The following is a 15,278-nucleotide window of genomic DNA, read 5'->3' as shown; positions in this document are numbered from 1 at the left end:
AGTGAGGTAAATGGAGGGATGGGGAAGTGAGGTAAATGGAGGGGATGGGGGAAGTGAGGTGAATGGAGGGGATGGGGGAAGTGAGGTAAATGGAGGGGATGGGGAAGTGAGGTAAATGGAGGGGATGGGGAAAGTGAGGTAAATGGAGCAGATTGGGGAAGTGAGGTAAAATGGAGGGGATGGGGAAGTGAGGTAAATGGAGGATGGGGGAAGTGAGGTAAATGGAGGGATGGGGAAGTGAGGTAAATGGAGGGGATGGGGGAAGTGAGGTAAATGGAGGGGATGGGGGAAGTGAGGTAAATGGAGGATGGGGAAGTGAGGTAAATGGAGGGGATGGGGGAAGTGAGGTGAATGGAGGGGATGGGGGAAGTGAGGTAAATGGAGGGGATGGGGGAAGTGAGGTAAATGGAGGGGATGGGGGAAGTGAGGTAAATGGAGCAGATTGGGGAAGTGAGGTAAATGGAGGGGATGGGGAAGTGAGGTGAATGGAGGGGATGGGGGAAGTGAGGTAAATGGAGGGGATGGGGGAAGTGAGGTAAATGGAGGGATGGGGGAAGTGAGGTAAATGGAGCAGATTGGGGAAGTGAGGTAAAATGGAGGGGATGGGGGAAGTGAGGTAAATGGAGGGGATGGGGAAAGTGAGGTAAATGGAGGGATGGGGAAGTGAGGAATATGGAGGGGATGGGGAAGTGAGGTAAATGGGGGAAGTGAGGTAAATGGAGGGGATGGGGGAAGTGAGGTAAATGGAGGGGATGGGGGAAGTGAGGTAAATGGAGGGGATGGGGGAAGTGAGGGAAATGGAGGAGGTTGAGGAAGTGAGGTAAATGGAGGGGATGGGGGAAGTGAGGTAAATGGAGGGGATGGGGGAAGTGAGGTAAATGGAGGGGATGGGGGAAGTGAGGTAAATGGAGGGGATGGGGGAAGTGAGGTAAATGGAGGGGAAGGGGGAAGTGAGGTAAATGGAGGGGATGGGGCAAGTGAGGTAAATGGAGGGAAGGGGGAAGTGAGGTAAATGGAGGGGAAGGGGGAAGTGAGGTAAATGGAGGAGATGGGGAAGTGAGGAAAAATAGAGGAGATTGAGGAAGTGAGGTAAATGGAGGGGATGGGGAAAGTGAGGTAAATGGAGGGATGGGGGAAGAGAGGTAAAGGGAGGGGAGGGGGGAAGTGAGGTAAATGGAGGGGATGGGGGAAGTGAGGTAAATGGAGGGGATGGGGAAGTGAGGTTAATGGAGGAGATGGGGAAGCGAGGTAAATGGAGGAGATGGGGAAGTGAGGTAAAATGGAGGTGATTGAGGAAGTGAGGTAAATGGAGGATGGGGAAGTGAGGTAAATGGAGGGGATGGGGGAAGTGAGGTAAATGGAGGGGATGGGGGAAGTGAGGTCAATGGAGGGGATGGGGGAAGTGAGGTAAATGGAGGGGTGGGGGAAGTGAGGTCAATGGAGGGGCTGGGGGAAGTGAGGTAAATGGAGGGGTGGGGGAAGTGAGGTAAATGGAGGATGGGGGAAGTGAGGTAAATGGAGGGGATGGGGGAAGTGAGGTAAATGGAGGGATGGGGGAAGTGAGGTAAATGGAGGGGATGGGGAAGTGAGGTGAATGGAGGGGATGGGGAAGTGAGGTAAATGGAGGATGGGGGAAGTGAGGTAAATGGAGGGGATGGGGGAAGTGAGGTAAATGGAGCAGATTGGGGAAGTGAGGTAAAATGGAGGGATGGGGGAAGTGAGGTAAATGGAGGGGATGGGGGAAGTGAGGTAAATGGAGGGGATGGGGGAAGTGAGGTAAATGGAGGGGATGGGGAAGTGAGGTAAATGGAGGGATGGGGAAGTGAGGTAAATGGAGGGGATGGGGGAAGTGAGGTGAATGGAGGGGATGGGGGAAGTGAGGTAAATGGAGGGGATGGGGAAGTGAGGTAAATGGAGGATGGGGAAGTGAGGTAAATGGAGCAGATTGGGGAAGTGAGGTAAATGGAGGGATGGGGAAGTGAGGTGAATGGAGGATGGGGGAAGTGAGGTAAATGGAGGGGATGGGGGAAGTGAGGTAAATGGAGGGGATGGGGAAGTGAGGTAAATGGAGCAGATTGGGGAAGTGAGGTAAAATGGAGGGGATGGGGCAAGTGAGGTAAATGGAGGGGATGGGGAAAGTGAGGTAAATGGAGAGGATGGCGGAAGTGAGGAATATGGAGGGGATGGGGAAGTGAGGTAAATGGGGGAAGTGAGGTAAATGGAGGGGATGGGGGAAGTGAGGTAACTGGAGGGGATGGGGGAAGTGAGGTAAATGGAGGGGATGGGGAAGTGAGGTAAATGGAGGAGATTGAGGAAGTGAGGTAAATGGAGGGGATGGGGGAAGTGAGGTAAATGGAGGGATGGGGAAGTGAGGTAAATGGAGGGGATGGGGAAGTGAGGTAAATGGAGGGGATGGGGAAGTGAGGTAAATGGAGGGGATGGGGAAGTGAGGTAAATGGAGGGATGGGGGAAGTGAGGTAAATGGAGGGGAAGGGGGAAGTGAGGTAAATGGAGGGGATGGGGGAAGTGAGGTAAATGGAGGAGATGGGGAAGTGAGGTAAAATAGAGGAGATTGAGGAAGTGAGGTAAATGGAGGGGATGGGGAAAGTGAGGTAAATGGAGGAGATGGGGGAAGTGAGGTAAATGGAGGGGATGGGGGAAGTGAGGTAAATGGAGGGGATGGGGGAAGTGAGGTAAATGGAGGGGATGGGGGAAGTGAGGTAAATGGAGGAGATGGGGGAAGTGAGGTAAATGGAGGGATGGGGGAAGTGAGGTAAATGGAGGATGGGGAAGTGAGGTTAATGGAGGAGATGGGGGAAGCGAGGTAAATGGAGGAGATGGGGAAGTGAGGTAAAATGGAGGTGATTGAGGAAGTGAGGTAAATGGAGGGGATGGGGGAAGTGAGGTAAATGGAGGGGATGGGGGAAGTGAGGTAAATGGAGGGGATGGGGAAGTGAGGTAAATGGAGGGGATGGGGGAAGTGAGGTCAATGGAGGGGATGGGGGGAAGTGAGGTAAATGGAGGGGGTGGGGGAAGTGAGGTCAATGGAGGGGCTGGGGGAAGTGAGGTAAATGGAGGGGGTGGGGGAAGTGAGGTGAATGGAGGGGATGGGGGAAGTGAGGTAAATGGAGGGGATGGGGGAAGTGAGGTAAATGGGGGGGATGGGGGAAGTGAGGGGAATGGAGGGGATGGGGGAAGTGAGGTAAATGGAGGGGATGGGGGAAGTGAGGTAAATGGAGGGGATGGGGAAGTGAGGTAAATGGAGCAGATTGGGGAAGTGAGGTAAAATGGAGGGGATGGGGGAAGTGAGGTAAATGGAGGGGATGGGGAAGTGAGGTAAATGGAGGGGATGGGGGAAGTGAGGTAAATGGAGGGGATGGGGAAGTGAGGTAAATGGAGGGGATGGGGGAAGTGAGGTGAATGGAGGGGATGGGGAAGTGAGGTAAATGGAGGGGATGGGGGAAGTGAGGTAAATGGAGGGGATGGGGGAAGTGAGGTAAATGGAGGATGGGGGAAGTGAGGTAAATGGAGGGGATGGGGGAAGTGAGGTCAATGGAGGGGATGGGGGAAGTGAGGTAAATGGAGGGTGGGGAAGTGAGGTCAATGGAGGGGCTGGGGGAAGTGAGGTAAATGGAGGGGTGGGGAAGTGAGGTAAATGGAGGGGATGGGGGAAGTGAGGTAAATGGAGGGGATGGGGGAAGTGAGGTAAATGGAGGGGATGGGGAAGTGAGGTGAATGGAGGATGGGGGAAGTGAGGTAAATGGAGGGGATGGGGAAGTGAGGTAAATGGAGGGATGGGGGAAGTGAGGTAAATGGAGCAGATTGGGGAAGTGAGGTAAAATGGAGGGATGGGGGAAGTGAGGTAAATGGAGGGATGGGGGAAGTGAGGTAAATGGAGGGGATGGGGGAAGTGAGGTAAATGGAGGGATGGGGAAGTGAGGTAAATGGAGGGGATGGGGGAAGTGAGGTGAATGGAGGGGATGGGGAAGTGAGGTAAATGGAGGGGATGGGGGAAGTGAGGTAAATGGAGGGGATGGGGAAGTGAGGTAAATGGAGGGATGGGGGAAGTGAGGTAAATGGAGGGGATGGGGAAGTGAGGTGAATGGAGGGGATGGGGGAAGTGAGGTAAATGGAGGGCATGGGGGAAGTGAGGTAAATGGAGGGGATGGGGGAAGTGAGGTAAATGGAGCAGATTGGGGAAGTGAGGTAAAATGGAGGGGATGGGGGAAGTGAGGTAAATGGAGGGGATGGGGAAAGTGAGGTAAATGGAGGGGATGGGGAAGTGAGGAATATGGAGGGGATGGGGAAGTGAGGTAAATGGGGGAAGTGAGGTAAATGGAGGGGATGGGGGAAGTGAGGTAAATGGAGGGGATGGGGGAAGTGAGGTAAATGGAGGAGATTGAGGAAGTGAGGTATATGGAGGGGATGGGGGAAGTGAGGTAAATGGAGGGATGGGGGAAGTGAGATCAATGGAGGTGATTGGGGAAGTGAGGTAAATGGAGGGGATGGGCGATGTGAGGTAAATGGAGGGATGGGGGAAGTGAGGTAAATGGAGGGATGGGGGAAGTGAGGTAAATGGAGGGGAAGGGGGAAGTGAGGTAAATGGAGGGATGGGGAAGTGAGGTAAATGGAGGAAGGGGGAAGTGAGGTAAATGGAGGGGATGGGGGAAGTGAGGTAAATGGAGGAGATGGGGAAGTGAGGTAAAATAGAGGAGATTGAGGAAGTGAGGTAAATGGAGGGGATGGGGAAAGTGAGGTAAATGGAGGGGATGGGGAAGTGAGGTAAATGGAGGAGATGGGGGAAGTGAGGTAAATGGAGGGGATGGGGAAGTGAGGTAAATGGAGGGGATGGGGGAAGTGAGGTAAATGGAGGGATGGGGAAGTGAGGTGAATGGAGGGATGGGGAAGTGAGGTAAATGGAGGGATGGGGAAGTGAGGTAAATGGAGGGGATGGGGGAAGTGAGGTAAATGGAGGGATGGGGAAGTGAGGTAAATGGAGGGGATGGGGAAGTGAGGTGAATGGAGGATGGGGGAAGTGAGGTAAATGGAGGGGATGGGGGAAGTGAGGTAAATGGAGGGGATGGGGAAGTGAGGTAAATGGAGCAGATTGGGGAAGTGAGGTAAAATGGAGGGGATGGGGAAGTGAGGTAAATGGAGGGGATGGGGAAAGTGAGGTAAATGGAGAGGATGGGGGAAGTGAGGAATATGGAGGGGATGGGGAAGTGAGGTAAATGGGGGAAGTGAGGTAAATGGAGGGGATGGGGGAAGTGAGGTAAATGGAGGGGATGGGGGAAGTGAGGTAAATGGAGGAGATTGAGGAAGTGAGGTATATGGAGGGATGGGGGAAGTGAGGTAAATGGAGGGATGGGGAAGTGAGATAAATGGAGGAGATTGGGGAAGTGAGGTATATGGAGGGATGGGGGAAGTGAGGTAAATGGAGGGATGGGGGAAGTGAGGTAAATGGAGGGATGGGGGAAGTGAGGTAAATGGAGGGAAGGGGGAAGTGAGGTAAATGGAGGGGATGGGGGAAGTGAGGTAAATGGAGGGGAAGGGGAAGTGAGGTAAATGGAGGGGATGGGGAAGTGAGGTAAATGGAGGAGATGGGGAAGTGAGGTAAAATAGAGGAGATTGAGGAAGTGAGGTAAATGGAGGGGATGGGGAAAGTGAGGTAAATGGAGGGGATGGGGAAGTGAGGTAAATGGAGGAGATGGGGGAAGTGAGGTAAATGGAGGGGATGGGGGAAGTGAGGTAAATGGAGGGATGGGGGAAGTGAGGTAAATGGAGGGGATGGGGGAAGTGAGGTAAATGGAGGGAAGGGGGAAGTGAGGTAAATGGAGGGGATGGGGGAAGTGAGGTAAATGGAGGGAAGGGGAAGTGAGGTAAATGGAGGGGATGGGGGAAGTGAGGTAAATGGAGGAGATGGGGAAGTGAGGTAAAATAGAGGAGATTGAGGAAGTGAGGTAAATGGAGGGGATGGGGAAAGTGAGGTAAATGGAGGGATGGGGGAAGTGAGGTAAATGGAGGAGATGGGGGAAGTGAGGTAAATGGAGGGGATGGGGGAAGTGAGGTAAATGGAGGGATGGGGGAAGTGAGGTAAATGGAGGAGATGGGGGAAGTGAGGTAAATGGAGGGGATGGGGGAAGTGAGGTAAATGGAGGGGATGGGGAAGTGAGGTTAATGGAGGAGATGGGGAAGCGAGGTAAATGGAGGAGATGGGGAAGTGAGGTAAAATGGAGGTGATTGAGGAAGTGAGGTAAATGGAGGTGATTGAGGAAGTGAGGTAAATGGAGGGGATAGGGGAAGTGAGGTAAATGGAGGGGATGGGGGAAGTGAGGTAAATGGAGGGGATGGGGGAAGTGAGGTAAATGGAGGTAAATCACCAGAGTAAAATAACTCGTAATTGGGTTACACTCGACATGAAGAGATAAAATTAAGTTGTTAATGTTGTGAAAACCCCGTGTGAGGTACCTTGGTTGCGATTTATTCTTGAAAAGCCCCGTTTTGGAAGCCAAGACGCTTTGTGGAAAATTATACAGTAAAAAAATCCTGGAGCCGTCGAAAACACGTCGAGCAGCGCGAGATCCTCACGCCGCCGCACTGAGTATCACGTGACTGTTCCATTGGAACCACGTGGTTACATCTGTGACGTCGGTCGCCTCGCACTTCAACGGCGGAGTTTCAGCACGGAACCGTGGTGCATTCTCTGTGTTCGTCATCGTCGTGTCGTAATTTTTAAAATAAATAAATCATTATTTATCATGGGGAAGAGTTGGGTTGGGGTTTGGTGGCGGCCGGAGGGACTTGAACCGAATGATATTTTAATCATAATAACAGTCATCGTCTATTTTAAAATCTTTTCATGAATTAATGCATTGTATTTGTTTTAATCCGAGGTGTTATTTCCATTTCACCTTCTCCTCCCCCCATTCGAACAACTTCACTCCACCTCAACAATCTGTACACGCAACATACGTGTGACGTCATCACACTTGCGATCTGCCATGTTGGATCACCACAGATGGTTCACGTGGATTGTATCATCGTTTTTACTTTCGACATCATCATCATCCTGTAGTACGCAATTTCGTGTCTTGTTTGTGTGTATTTTGACCACCACACCAAACTTGAGAGGACGAAGGGTCTCGTTGTGAGGACGAAGGGTCTCGCTGTGATGGAGGTTGTGGTGACTTCATTTCTCCCTCGCCCCTTCCCCAAGAGAGTTTTTCCTCACTTGGACAAACGCCGTGTTAACATGTATAAATTGCTGATCGTGGGGTATGTTCAGATATCGGATTAAAATATACCATCAGAGATGGGGAATCCCCCACCATTGAATGAAAAAGGTCATACATATTCCAGATAATGAGGGAGGTGAATTGGAAACAAGACACCATTTGGTCATCATCTCGAAAAAGTTCCCCAGGCGTGAGGAACGTAGAAACCAAAAGTAATTGAAATCAGATAAGCGGTTTTCCATTTATTACAAAAAACATTTTTTTGAAGATGGCCGCCCTCGTCGGCCATCTTGGATCCGGCCATGCCCAACATCAATAGGGTTCTTCCTTTTCAGGTGGTACATGTGTGACCCAAATTTCAAATCGATATGGTGAACAGTTTATGAGTTATCGCACTCACAGCTATAAATGTTGATGCCCGAACGGACGGACAGCCGGACAACCTGGGTGACAACAATATCCACCTTCCGCCACATGGCGGGGATAAAAACATTGAATACAGATAGAATTTTTAAAGAGGGAATCGATGACGTCACAATCGGCGGCAAACCGACGGCCGGGTCCCAGACGACATGCTTTACCAAAGCATGAGTCACATTTGCTCTACGGCTCAGATACGGCGGCTGTACCCCCCCCCCCCCCGAATTGACAGAAACGTGCGGCGGCCGCAGAGTTTCTGAGGTGGCCTCAAGGTGGCCCTACGCCGAATGGCTATCTTTTACAGGCCGTAGGGGTGTCCGTGGAATTAAAGCACGGAGTTATAACTTTTTTCAATTCTAGGTTGGCCGTAGCAATTCGACAAACCGTAGCCATGTCGTAGATGTTCCACGTCGACCGTACGTAGGGCGTACGGTGGGCTTGCGTTATTCATGCGGCTGCCGTAGGCTCTTATCAATGAAAAATGAATTTTGCCAACCCCCCAAAAAAAACAAAAAAAAATTACGTTCGCCTTAGGACCCCCCTGCGGTCGCCTTGCGGGCACCTTGAGGCTACCTTGCGTCTGCCTTGAAAATTCTATGGCAGCCGCAGGGACGCCCTGATGTCACCGTGCGACATCAAATCAAAGACCGTACGGCACCCCCACGTTTTCAGTCTCCACAATTTCTAAATACCCCGTGCGGCTACCCGAAAAATAAAAACATATGTGACTGCTACATAGTGTGACCGTGGAAATACTGTGGCTGCCCTATAATTGCTAGTGGCCGTAGATTTCTTAGACCCTACGGCCGCCGAGCCAAATGTGACTGAAGCATGAACTCAGTCTAGGGTTGGGTAAATATCATTGAAATTTTGTGCATAGCATTTTCTATGGCCGTTTTCCATGCTGAATCCGAATCTGGTCGAATTTTTTTTTTTTACCTCCGATGACCTTTGACCACCGGGGCCTTAATTTATTCAAAATGGCGGCCAAAAATTGACCTTTTTCATGTTTTCGTTCTCTAATGTGAATAATAAGGCTTGTAATATATCATTTCATATGTTTTTCAGGTCAAGGAATACGCAAATCACATTTTAAAATTGATTGGATGCTGCATCGGACCGAAATGAAGTAATTTCGGAAAAAGGAAGACTTGAAGAAAAAGAAAAATACTAGGCTATTGAATACAAGACAAACTTGCAAAAAGCACAAAGGACCTTTGCCCCCAGACAGTCTATATTTACTGAGTACACTATCGGAGAAAGAACTTCTGGCAGAAGTGACATATTTACGCTAAACTGTTGCCCCAGACATATGCCAACAAAGACGTGTGAAGGATGGAGCAGGGAAATTCCACAGTCAAAAATTCAGTTTTACCGAGCTGCACAACTCTATAAAGAATGCTATCAAACCCGATGAATCCATGTAGGATAACATTAATTAACTTTTGTTGGCAGCAATGGAGTGATCTCGGTCTTATGTTGATCTGAGAATGACAAAAACAATTCAATTTTAGCAAAATATTGTGACGTTCACGGGACTTGAACAGTCCCGCTAAAGTAGAATGAGCCGAAACGATGGAGGCGGTTTATTTCTATAACCCAAAGATGGCGGTTCTAATCGCTCTACCGCAAACGGGACGAGGAAGGTGGCACGAGTCGCTTTTCACTGAGTTAATGATGTTTATTTCTCTAACCAGAAATAATAAGACTCGGCAAGAGGAGGGATCCGGGGCGATTCGACGGGATGGTGGTGTGGGTTCGGGCGTGGGGAAAACACAAACAATTCCAATGGATATACCAATCTCAAACCCTTTAAGGCGCCAGGTACACACACACACACACACACACACACACACACACACACACACACACACACACACACACACACACACACAAAACGTAGCTGGTCCTGGTGGTCAGGCTGGCCCGTGGTGCTGTCGACCTCCTGGTCCTGGCCCAAGTCCGCTCACAGCCGCCAGGGAACCAGTTCTGGCACCAAGTTGCGAGCAGGAGAGGGAGGCAGGTCCGCCCGCCGTTCGACCCCGTACTCCGAGCCAGCAGAACCCCAGAGCCAACCAAGGTGAGGCACGAGGGACAGCAAGGCCACGAGACACGATCAAATCCAGGATTGAATCAGCCCAACAAACAGCACGCTCCCAGCACAACAGCCTCCACCAGAACGGTTTTTCTGTCCCGATCTTCTTCCTCCTCGCGTTTTCCCCGAACAGAGCCTTTTTATCCTCGAGTCCTCGTCACTTCCAATCGAGCCGTTTTTTGGCCCTCCGCCGTCGCCTTCTGCCAATCGTGATCACGGGGCAGAGCCATCCGCAGCACTGTCCTGTGACGTCACGGCAAGCCTCCAGGGAATACTAAAAGGACTTACGCAGATACACTTACCCTATCCCGTGTCCCTGTCTAATTACGTGACAATTATCATTTCCCCCTTGAAGAAATGGACATTCACTAGACAACTTATCACCACTGAATTGCTACTTATTACATCGAGATCCTGGTACACTCGAACAACATGGCATACCTAATTAAACATCCTAATTACCCTTTGAATGCATACCCCCCCCTCAAACGTAACACTGCCCCCTCTTCTGGTACCGCAGCTCCTGCAAGGTATATCAAGGTGCTACCGTACCAGCCTTAACACTTACTGACTCACACCTATTTAACCTAACGAAATAAAGTAGGAGGGGCAATGGGCAGCGAGTCGCAGCAAACTTACCTATCCTGCTTAATGTACTACCCCCTCATGGCCTTATCCTCGCCTAAACAATCATTCATTTTTTTTATTATATATATTTTTTTATTTTATCACATGAGAGCACTGAGCGAAGTTGCACTCCATCCTCTGGATCATCGCTCTTGCCCAACACTCTTCTAGTGATCTGGGGAGGGGAAACAAAAGGTTCCACAAAAAAAACAAAAAACACAACACTTATACTTTACATTCCTACTCTAAGCCGTAACGACACTATTCAAGGGATATTTACACTTGACCGCGTCCCCCAGTGGATGCGAATAGACCCAGCGTTACCTGGGGAGCCAGTTTTCAAATTTGCTTGCCCCAAAATTATGCGGACCTCATGCCCTTGCTGCACATGTCAAGTTGTGCGGGATCGAGTGGGACTCACACATCTTCACAACACTCACACCATGGTCATCATCACATTTCTAGGTCATGGTCCCCATTTTAATGATGCAGGCTGAATCCCGTCATGGCCGTGGGGTGGGTTCCCACAAGATGATGGGGGCATCTCAGGTGCAACCATGCCAAAAGGTAAGCTTTAGTCCAACCCGGACGTTTCTCCGCCCCACTCCCTTTGATTCCCACCCCCCTGGTAGCCATCAGCTCTAACCCCGTACAACACACTGGAAAGGGTCTCACTAGCTCCTCTGGCCTTCCTGGGTCGCCAAGGTCCTACCCGCCTTGGTCGCCCAACCAGACCCTCTCCCAGTTGCCTCCAGACACTGTCACCATTAGCCACCAGGGGTGAATCTCCTTGAAGGGGGTCGCAATTCCCGCTCACCGTAAGCTTCAGCAATCCCTGTGGACAAGCACATCATCCCCACCCACAAAACCCACATGACTCCCCCACCCCATCGGCCTTGCATGTGACACCTGCATTTCTAACACTTCAGCGACCATGGCCTTCCTTGGTACCACACCATGTCCAATAAAAAATCAACGTGTGCACCATACATTTCACTTCTTAACTTGAAACAACTCACACAGCATTTCTCCTCACCCGATCCACGCACCAGCCATTGGACAGCCACTCGTTCCCGCTTTGTTACCAATTACCCACTGTCCCGATTGTCACTCTAAAACCCAGCAGAACTTACAAACCCATGCCAATTTTCCCACAAATCACTATTTTTCACCAAAGGAGGCACTTCGCCACAATCTCAGCAGCCGAGCATGGCCGTATATGCTCAGCCAAATCTAGTCTCCCCGAGCCCCGACAGTGATCTCCGGACCCGACCTATGAAAGGGCATCTCGGATAGACCTGGCGGTTCAGCAGGAGGATTCACCTTCTCCGAGTCTAAAAGTCTATTGGAGGGTCCCTCCATCAGCGGGTACCGGCAATATCGTTGCATGTGTCCTCTTCGCCCGCACCAGAAACAACTCCCCATAAAAGGCCCCCGTGAGTATTGGTGAAATGTCTCTTCCGGTTCCGGACCCCCTCGGCCATAATCTAATTGCTCTATTGGCTGGGCTGGACCCCGCCGCTTTGGCGCACTAACTACCGGATTACCCTTTATCAAACTTGAGTTTCTGGCAAATTTCCTGAAACATTTGGGTAATGCCAATTTCTCCCAGCCCCCCTCCCTGATCCTGGATCTCCGCCTGTCGGATCGTCACCGATGACCTCTCGGGCACCCGACCCGGCCGACTCCACGAGGCCAGCCTGGCCGCGCACTCGGCCGCTCGGTGCACGGTGGGTGGATCCTGTAGCTCCACTAGCGCTCGGACCTCAGGGTCAGGAAGAGCAGCTAAAAATTTCTCGAGTGCCAGTCTGTCCCATGCCTCCACTGTTAGGTCCCGATACGCGATCCTGACTGATTGGTAAATGTCCTGTGCCAGCTCCTGCACTGTCTCACCCGGCTTTAATCTGCAGTGCTGGAGCTGGGCCCGCACCAGATCACAGTTCGCTGCAAACCCAAACCGACGGCTCAACGCCTCGCAAATGTGGTAGCTGGTCAACATCCCCTCCGCTATCACGTTTAACACATCTGCGACTGGTCCCCGCAACGTTGCCACCAAATTCCCTGTACGTTCCCGCTCATTCCACCCGTTTAGTCGGGAAATACACTCAAATTGCGTCAGAAAAGCTTCAAGGCTCCCTGACCCGTCAAAATTTACCAGGGGGATCACTTTTACGGCGGCCCGCTTCTCAGTTTCTCCCTTGTCCGAATCCAGCCCAGGGATCAAACACCCTTGTGGCTGCGTATCCAATTTCGGAGCCCACTGTGGCCAAAGATGTTTTGTGGTGAGGGTCTCATGGGTCAATTTTGCCTCCTGTTCCAAACGTTGAATGGACCGATTCACCTCTTCCCGCAGGATCTTCTGGGCCCGCACAACCTCCTCCAAGGCTCCGTCGCGAGTTTGTAGCTGCTCCTCAACCAACCCGGATACTCTACTTACAAAAGACGGCTCTACCAGGCCTTTATCCAAGAATTCATCTTGGTTCGTAATTTTATCTTGTTCGTCCAAACGAGCCTCCAATCGTTTTACCTCCTCCGCCAAATTCATCCCTTGCTTCCTCAGCTCTCCCCACTCTTCAACTTGCAGCTGCATACGAGCATCCACACAGGCACGATGACGTTCCAGGCTTTCATCCACTTTATCAACCCGAATGTTCGTTGCATCAATTTTATCTACCAATTTTTTCCGTATATTTTCCCGCTCCAATGTAATTTCTACCTTTGTTTCCTCCAATCTATCCTCGAATTTACTTTGTATTTTTCCCAATTTAACATCCACACACTCCTGCATCTCAGTTTTCATTTTCTCCATCTTTCCCCCCAATTCATCCCTCATTAAATCAATCCGTGCACCCAACTGTTGCCCCATTACCCCCAATTGATCTGTCATTTCTGCCCCCTGTGCCGTCATTTCTGCCCTCTGTGCCGTCATGTCTGCCCTCTGTATCACAAATTGATTTTCCATTTGTGCCGTCATTTCTGCCATTTGTGCCCCCTGTGCCGTCATTTTTGCCCCCTGTGCTGTAATTGCACTCATTAAACATTCCAACATTGTCCAGATCGTCATCGTGCCGGTTTCGGGCGCTGCCGGCTCCGTTACGGGCGATGAAGTATGGTCCACGCTCGGAATGGGGAGGTTCCAACCCTACCCCCGTCTCTCCCTTCTTCCCCCGACTCGCTGCCAGACACTTGGCCTTCCTCCTCAAACATCTGCACATCCGCCATGGTGCAGAAGTCCCGTTTGTCACCAATTAATTTTAATTTGAAAAATCCCGCCAAAATTTTCCCGCATTCGCGCGCTTTTTTGCAGTAATTTGATATTCCAATTCGTGGCGAGATTTTAGTCCTGGTATATTCTCCCGATACCAAATATAATTAAGAGGGGTTCGAATATCCCACTTCTGAAACCAATGTGACGTTCACGGGACTTGTACAGTCCCGCTAACGTAGAATGAGCCGAAACGATGGAGGCGGTTAATTTCTATAACCCAAAGATGGCAGTTCTAATCGCTCTACCGCAAACGGGACGAGGAAGGTGGCACGAGTCGCTTTTCACTGAGTTAATGATGTTTATTTCTCCAACCAGAAATAATAAGACTCGGCAAGAGGAGGGATCCAGGGCGATTTGACGGGATGGTGGTGTGGATTTGGGTGTGGGGAAAACACAAACAATTCCAATGGATATACCAATCTCAAACCCTCCAAGGCGCCAGGTACACACACACACACACACACACACACACACACACACACACACACACACACACACACACACACACACACACACACACACACACACACACAAAACGTAGCTGGTCCTGGTGGTCAGGCTGGCCCGTGGTGTGGACGCAACAGTGCCTGGATTGGCGTCGGACGAGCTGGCGTTGCGCTCGTCAGGGGCAGGAGACACCGTGGTGCTGTCAACCTCCTGGTCCTCCAAGTCCGCTCACAGCTGCCAGGGAACCAGTTCTGGCGCCAAGTTGCGAGCAGGAGAGGGAGGCAGGTCCGCCCGCCGTTCGACCCCGTACTCCGAGCCAGCAGAACCCCAGAGCCAACCAAGGTGAGGCATGAGGCACAGCAAGGCCACGAGACACGATCAAATCCAGGACTGAATCAGCCCAACAAACAGCACGCTCCCAGCACAACAGCCTCCACCAGAACGGTTTTTCTGTCCCGATCTTCTTCCTCCTCGCCTTTTCCCCGAACAGAGCCTTTTTATCCTCGAGTCCTCGTCACTTCCAATCGAGCCGTTTATTGGCCCTCCGCCGTCGCCTTCCGCCAATCGTGATCACGGGGCGGAGCCATCTGCAGCGCTGTCCTGTGACGTCATGGCAAGCCTCCAGGGAATACTAAAAGGGCTTACGCAGACACACTTACCCTATCCCGTGTCCCTGTCTAATGACGTGACAATTATCATTTCCCCCTTGAAGAAATGGACATTTACTAGACAACATCACCACTGAATTGCTACTTATTACATCGAGATCCTGGTACACTCGAACAGCATGGCATACCTAATTAAACATCCTAATTACCCTTTGAATGCATACCCCCCCCCCCTCAAACGTAACAATATTGTGCTGTTTTCAAAAAAAATTTAAAAATCATCAAATCGTTGCACAAGTGTCATTTTCGTATTTCCTGATCGGAAAAACTTATAAATCGAAATATTACAAGCCATATTTTATCGCAGTTGGTCAGAAATTCATAAAAATATCATTTTTTTGTCGCCATCTTGAATAAATTAAAGTTCCAGGGGTCAAAAGTCATCGGAGGTCGAAAAATTCCAACGTTTTCAGATTTTTTTTTTTCTTTTTTTGTATAACTTGTCAAGGCTCGTGTGAGAGCAAACACACAACGCACAGCAAGGGGGCATGAGACAAGAGGGGCGGGAGTGGGAGGGA

The 15,278-nt window shown here is 50.7% G+C and overlaps 1 protein-coding gene across 5 annotated transcripts in view; it reads right to left on the bottom strand.

The window, feature by feature from the left end:
• The window catches only part of LOC147031580 (uncharacterized), a 38,560-nt gene extending 25,367 nt beyond the window's left edge, over window positions 1–13,193 (bottom strand). For all 5 annotated transcript variants that reach the window (XM_085865502.1, XM_085865519.1, XM_085865479.1 and 2 more), the window contains exon 1: window positions 6,469–13,193. Coding sequence is in view for 3 of the 5 variants with exons in the window: in XM_085865479.1 (XP_085721605.1) it covers window positions 11,921–13,186 (1,266 nt within the window). In the remaining 2 variants the exon portion in view is untranslated. The remainder of the gene's footprint in view (window positions 1–6,468) is intronic.
• Between the last annotated feature and the right edge of the window lie 2,085 nt (window positions 13,194–15,278).

This window comes from Eptatretus burgeri, chromosome 2 (assembly GCF_056783735.1).
Source record: "Eptatretus burgeri isolate ZD-2024b chromosome 2, Ebu_testis_v1, whole genome shotgun sequence".
Taxonomy (NCBI): domain Eukaryota; kingdom Metazoa; phylum Chordata; class Myxini; order Myxiniformes; family Myxinidae; genus Eptatretus; species Eptatretus burgeri.
Note: the sequence above shows the minus strand (reverse complement) of the source record. Positions and strands in the feature narration are given on the sequence as shown.